The sequence below is a fragment of the Tachyglossus aculeatus genome, chromosome 1 (genome assembly GCF_015852505.1).
Source record: "Tachyglossus aculeatus isolate mTacAcu1 chromosome 1, mTacAcu1.pri, whole genome shotgun sequence".
Taxonomy (NCBI): Eukaryota; Metazoa; Chordata; class Mammalia; order Monotremata; family Tachyglossidae; genus Tachyglossus; species Tachyglossus aculeatus.
Genome location: NC_052066.1, coordinates 81,983,317 through 81,989,933, shown reverse-complemented (window position 1 = coordinate 81,989,933; position 6,617 = coordinate 81,983,317). Strand labels below are relative to the sequence as shown.

At 42.0% G+C, this 6,617-nt stretch overlaps 1 protein-coding gene across 1 annotated transcript; it reads right to left on the bottom strand.

Annotated features, from left to right (window-relative positions):
* Positions 1-4,430: 4,430 nt before the first annotated feature.
* Positions 4,431-5,648, bottom strand: LOC119926915 (G-protein coupled receptor 35-like). The gene is made up of 2 exons (XM_038745385.1): positions 5,573-5,648; positions 4,431-5,368 (listed from the first exon to the last, which is right to left on the bottom strand). Exons 1-2 carry the CDS (start codon positions 5,646-5,648, stop codon positions 4,431-4,433), a joined length of 1,014 nt encoding a protein of 337 aa, XP_038601313.1.
* Positions 5,649-6,617: the final 969 nt, after the last annotated feature.

The following is a 6,617-nucleotide window of genomic DNA, read 5'->3' as shown; positions in this document are numbered from 1 at the left end:
GGCTCACAGTCTGAAAGGGGGAGACAGAGAACAAAACCAAACATACTAACAAAATAAAATAAATAGAATAGATATGTACAAGTAAAATAAATAAATAAATAAATAGAGTAATAAATATGTACAAAAATATATAAATATATACAGGTGCTGTGGGGAAGGGAAGGAGGTAAGATGGGGGGATGGAGAGGGGGACGAGGGGGAGAGGAAGGAAGGGGCTCAGTCTGGGAAGGCCTCCTGGAGGAGCTGAGCTCTCAGTAGGGCCTTGAGGCCCACTTCACTTCACTTGAGGCCCACTTCACTTCTCTGGGCCTCAGTTACCTCATCTCTAAATGGGGATGAAAACTGTGAGCCCTGATCAGGACAGAACTGTGTCCAACCCAATTTGCTTGTATCTACCCCAATGGTTAGTATACTGCCTGGCACCTAGTAAGCGTTTAACAAATACCACAATTATTAAATGGGGAAGATCTCTTGGGGGGGAATGTGATTTTAATATTCATTCATTCATTCAATTCATTCAATCGCATTCATTGAGCGCTTACTGTGTGCAGAGCACTGTACTAAGCGCTTGGGAAACACAACTTGGCAACATATAGAGACAGTTCCTACCCAACAGCGGGTTAGGCTCGTTAGGTGAGAGATTAGGACCGCAGAGCTGTGGATGGAGGGGGGAAGCGGTTCCTCGTGGTGTTGAAGTGGGGGGAGTGGTTGTCTGCATATAGAGAGCAGCATGGAATAGTGGCTAGAGCATGGGACTGGGAGTCATAAGGTCATGGGTTCTAATCCCGACTCCACCACTTGTCTGCTGTGTGACCTTGGGCAAGGCACTTAAATCTTCTGTGCTTGTTACCTCACCTGTAAAATGGGGAGTGAGATTGTGAGCTCCACATGGCACAGGGACTGGGTCCAACCCCAATTTGCTTGTATCCACCCCTGTGCTTAGTACAGTGCATGGCACACAATAAGCACTTAACAAATATCATAATAATAATAATTATCATTATTATACGGAAGGAGGTGGGAATTAGGGGTCAGAAGGAGGATGTGGGCAAGGGGTCAGTGGTGAGATGAACAAGATTTAGGTACAGTGAGTAAACGGGTATTGCAGGAGTGAAGTGGGTGGGCTGGGTTGTAGTAGGAAGTTAGTGAGGTAAAATAGGAGGGATTGAGTTGATTACAACCGAATTCCTTTAGGCAGCCAAAAGAAAATGAATGGAGACAAGTCAGCAAAGTTTGAATTTACAGTATGTTTTAATTAAGCATTTCTAAGCCATTTATTTACAAATTTGCATAAGCTATGACTGCTTTATTCAGTTACAGAGAGAAATGCCCTCTCACACTATATAGAATATATATCATGATATGTATTATATATATTATATATTTATATGCTATATTTATATCTTATACTATTTATTATTAATGAATGGATAAATTATAATCATTGATTATATATTATATATATTTATATATTATACATATAATATATATCATGATATATATATATATTCTATATAGTGTGAGAGGGCATTTCTCTCCGTAACTGAATAAATCAGTCATAGCTTTATATACATATCATGGTCTTGTTATTTCTAATGGACAACCTGATGACATTTTCCTTTCGTTTCACAATCTTACACTTTTACACTCATTTTTCACAGAAAAAAAGGACAGTATGTTCTCTCACCCAAACATTTTCTCCTTTGACCTCACCAGCCAAATTATTTTGATGAAGAAAATTCTTTAAAATTCAAGTTTCCATTAACGTTTAATGTTGGGTGACTTTTTTTTTTTTAAGTTTTTTATAGCCTTTACAGAAACTTGAGTATTTTACAGCGATTCAGTTTTCATCTTCACAACAACCCTGTGAGGTAGGAAGATTTTGGAAGAGAAGAGAAAAGAGAGAACAAAATAAGGTCATGCTACAAAACTGCTGCCCAACCTCTTGACATGGTACAGTGTTAGCATGCTATTCAAATAATAATAATAATAGTAATAATAATGGCATTTATTAAGCACTTACTATGTGCAAAGCACTGTTCTAAGCACTGGGGAGGTTACAAGGTGATCAGGTTGTCCCATGGGGGGCTCACAGTCTTAATCCCCAGTTTAAAGATGAGGTAACTGAGGCACAGAGAAGTTAAGTGACTTGCCCAAAGTCACCCAGCTGGCAATTGGCGGAGTTGGGATTTGAGCCCATGACCTCTGACTCCAAAGCCTGTGCTCTTTCCACTGAGCCACGCTGCTTGTCATTCACATTTATTCAATTATCTTCGGTGCTAATCTATTCTGTACTAGACTATACTATATTCTACCAAACTATGCCATACACTATTATATTATGCTATACTATCCTTTACTATACTAAGCCACACGGTACTTACGCAATACTATCCTGTACTATTCCAAACTATGTTATGCTATATTGCCAAACTACATCCTGGTAAACTATGGATGGATATTTCAGGTTTCCCAATTTTACCCCTCTTCATCTTGGAAAGAAAAATGGATTTAAACCCTAAGATTTCCTCTTGTGGGATTTGATCATTTGTAATGCTTGCTGTTATTCACCACCCCTCACCCCTTGTTCCTTTCCCTTCTTCCCCTCAGTACAGGTAGGCAGACAGGCAGTCTTGCCTTTTCATCTTCCCTTCCTTTTTCCAGATCCTCTTCTTGGTTGAACCAGTGTAAATCAGTGCTCGTTCATTCAACCACGTTGTGGCATTTACTATGTCTGAAACACCAGTGAAAAACAATGTTTCATAAGAAACACTAGCCATGCAGCTGTTCTTTTACATGCATAATGCAATTATAAACTAAAATCGCAATTTTTGAAACCTTGGGAATTGAAACCTGATTTTAACCTGAGTTTTTTTTTTTAAATCAAACCCTCAAATTGTTGAGGGTTTTAATGAAAAATCCATACACTAATCATATTATAATTTACTATCTCTCCTACTCGGTTATACTTGATTTAAGCTCTGTGGCAGATCAGCCAGAGAGTGCACCACTAGCTCTCCAACTCTAACCTCTAACCCAGTCAGACCCAAAGAGCTTCTCCTGTAGACTGTGAGCCTGCTGTGGGGAGGGATCATGTGTGCCTACTCCATTGTATTGTACTTTCCCAAAATGCTCAGTACAGTGCTCTGCACACAGTAAGTGCTCAACAAATACCACTAACCAACTGAGCGACTGACCTGGACTCCCAGGAGAAATTTCTTAAGCTTGTGCAGATTCTGTAACCCATGAGAATAATAATACTAATAACAATAATAATTGTGGCATTTGTTAAGCGCTTACTATGTATCAGGCAGTGTAGATACAAGGTAAGATACAAGCACTGGGGTAGATACAAGGTAACTGGGTTGGATACAATCCCTGTCCCACATGGGGCTCACAGTCTTAATATCTGTTTTACACATGAGGTAAGTGAGGCACAGAGAAGTTAAATGACTTCCCCAAAGTCACACAGCAGACAGGTTGTAGAGACAGGATTAGAACTCAGGTCCTTCTGACTCCCAGGCCCAACCTGCTGAATCTCAGTTCTAGGGGACAAACAGGAATTTCTGAGCTTGCTGTATATCAGAGCAAACACCAAAAACCCCGAACACCACCACCGTCACCACCACCGAGACTTGAAATAGGGAAATAGGTCCCTCATCCTGGAGAATATATGCTCGTTGTGGGCAGGGAATGTGTCTGTTTATTGTTATATTTTAATAATGATGATTGTGGTATTTCTTAAGTGTTTACTATGTGTGAGGCACTGTACTAAGTGTTGGGGTGGATACAAGTAAATTTAGTTGGACACAGTCCCTGTCCCACGTGGGGTTCACGGTCTCAATCCCCACTTTACAGATAAGGTAACTGAGGCACAGAGAGGTGAAGTGACTTGCCCAAGGCCACACAGCAGACAAATGAGGGAGCTGGGATTAGAACCCATGACCCTTCTAGACTGTGAGCCCGCTGTTGGGTAGGGACCGTCTCTACACGTTGCTGATTTGTACTTCCCAAGTGCTTAGTACAGTGCTCTGCACACAGTAAGAGCTCAGTAAATACGATTGAATGAATGAATGAATGACCTTCTGACTCCCAGGCTGGTGTTCCATCAACTACACCATGTTGAGTGTTCTGCACACAGTAAGCACTCAATAAATATGACTGAATGAGACCTGATCCCTGTTGGGCTTTCCAATTCACAGACTGACTGGCCTTTCTGGACTGGTCCATATTGAAGCACCAGAGGCACGAAATCTACCTTGTTAGTTCCCCACTGACAATGTCTTTTCAGTTTTCTAAAACCCATCCCATCGTTAGATGGCAGAATATAAGCAGGCTCTGCCGAGTAAATGGTGTTTGTCTAAGACCTTTTTCACCCCTGAAACCCAGAACTGGAGAAGCTTTCAAGGTGGAAGCTGTTTCTGCTTCTATTAAGATAATGTTTCACCTTGGGAGTTTTGACTTCTGTTTGATTTGGACTTTGCAATTGTGAGCATGGATAAATCAGAAGCTTGCTGAAATTCCTTGGCCACAAAGTAGTAGCAAATAGCATCCAAACAGCAGTTGGCATTGGCTAAACGTGAGGATACCTTGATAAACATTTGCATTCTCTCCAGGGCAGAGCAACTTGTTAGTTCAATCACATATCTAATCAACAATGCAACATGCAGAGGTAAAAAGCAGATTACAAAGACAATCAGATTTGCTGAAACCATGTAGACTGCTTTCTTGATCAACTGTTCTTCATAGGGATCTGTCTTCGTTTTCTTGACTAGGCTTATAATGACTTGGCTTGAGCAGAAGGTCAGAATGACTAGTGGAATGAAAAATCCAAGCAGAGAAAATAAGGTGATTGAGTTTCTAACCGTGCTGGATCCAAAACAAAATCCTCCCTCTTGGAACGGTACGGTGAACAGAATAGACACAAGACTGATAACAAAGATCCAGAGAAGTGCACAGGCCAAAGCTGCTTTCTTGGGAGATCTGAGAATCCTTGATTGCAGCGGGTATTTGACTGAAATGTAGCGATCAAGGGCGATCAGGGTGACGATGTAAATGCTCATATGTTTGTTGATGAGATAAATGCTCTGAGGGATCTTGCAGAGAAGGCCTTCTTGAGAATCTGGCATTTTCAGAGTCCAGATCACAAAAGGCAATGCAAACAGAAGAGAGAGATCAGCCATGGCCAAGTTGGCCATGTAGACGCCTGTTTCTGTCCAATGTCTCATTTTGTAGCAGAAGACCCACAGGGCGACAGCATTCAGTAGGATGCCAAAAACCAAAAGGAGGCTTATGTAAATAATCTCTGAAGTCGAACTGATACTTGTATAGCTGCAGTTCATTGTGGAATTCATCGCCCAGGACATTGCTGTGGAAAAGAAAAGTTCCGTGAAGAGCAGGAAAATGATTGTTAAGAACCAAACCGAAACTAGGTTGTTAAAATGACTTAAGCTAGAAGTGATTTTCAGATTTACTCTATTGAAGTGCCATCATACTGCACCCATGTTTCATGTTTCTCCCTTAGTATATGCCCAAGACAATGCCAGTATATCAAAGGTACTAAAATGCCTACTTGTCTCTCCCAGCAACAGTTCACCACCCCCAGGATGAGGTTGCTGCCGCTCTCTCGCACTACTCCCCTGCCCCATACCCTAGGGCTGGAGATGGTCAATGTTTAGGTGGTCTTATTTTCACCCTGACACTCCTTGAATGATAACAGTAGTGTAGTATTTGTTAGGTGTTTACCATGTGCCAGAGACACTGTACTAAGCGCTGGAGTGGATACAAGCAAATTGGGTTTGGACACAGTCCCTGTTCCACATAGGGTTCACAGTATCAATCCCCATTTTACAGATGAGGGAACAGGCCAAGAGAAGTGAAATGACTTTCCCAAGGTCACCCAGCAGACAAGTGGCATAGCCAGGGAGTAGAACCAATGAACTTCAGACGCCCAGGCCCATGGTCTATCCACTTCTTGAAAGTCCTCGAGCTCACATGCATAACGATTCTCAAAGGCAGCGACTTAGAGGCAGTTATGTGAGCAGGAGCATGGTCACAAATGGAGAGCAGTAAGGAAAAGAGGGAGGGCCTTCTCCCTGCCCTACACCTGCAGCAATAACAAAACATCAGTTAACAGTGGCAATAAGCCCCATCCAGGTACTAGTGCCCTCTGGTCATTTTTTTATATCGTATATATTAAACTCTTAGTATGTGCCAGGCACTGTACTAAGTGTTTGGTAGATCCAAGATAATCAGGTTGGACATAGTCCCTGTCCTCCATGGGGCTCACAGTTTTAATCTTCATTTGACAGATGGGGTAACTGAGGCACAGAGAAGTGAAGTGACTTGCCCAAGGTCACAGAGCAGGCAAGTGGGGAAGCCACCATTAGAACCCAGGTCCTCTTGGTTATGGGACTTTCCCTCCAGAGCAAGCCATAGTAGATACCAAAATGTCTCCAAAGAGGCTTGTTACGGAGATGGGACAGTTCACAGGGACAAATAATGACACTTGAACCAAAAACCTGCAAGTTCAAATCTCAACCCAGAACCTGATTTTCAAGGGGACCCCAGCCATGCCCTTTGTTCCTCAATTTCCTCTTCTGTAAATGGGTGAGAGA

Excerpts from the sequence above, each read along its gene's own strand:
- LOC119926915 (XM_038745385.1), bottom strand. The coding sequence starts at position 5,648 with ATGGGGCAGGGGAGTAGTGCGAGAGAGCGGCAGCAACCTCATCCTGGG. Across the intron at positions 5,369-5,572 it reads ACTGTTGCTGGGAGAGACAA|CAATGTCCTGGGCGATGAAT; the intron begins GTAGGCATTTTA and ends TCTTTTCCACAG.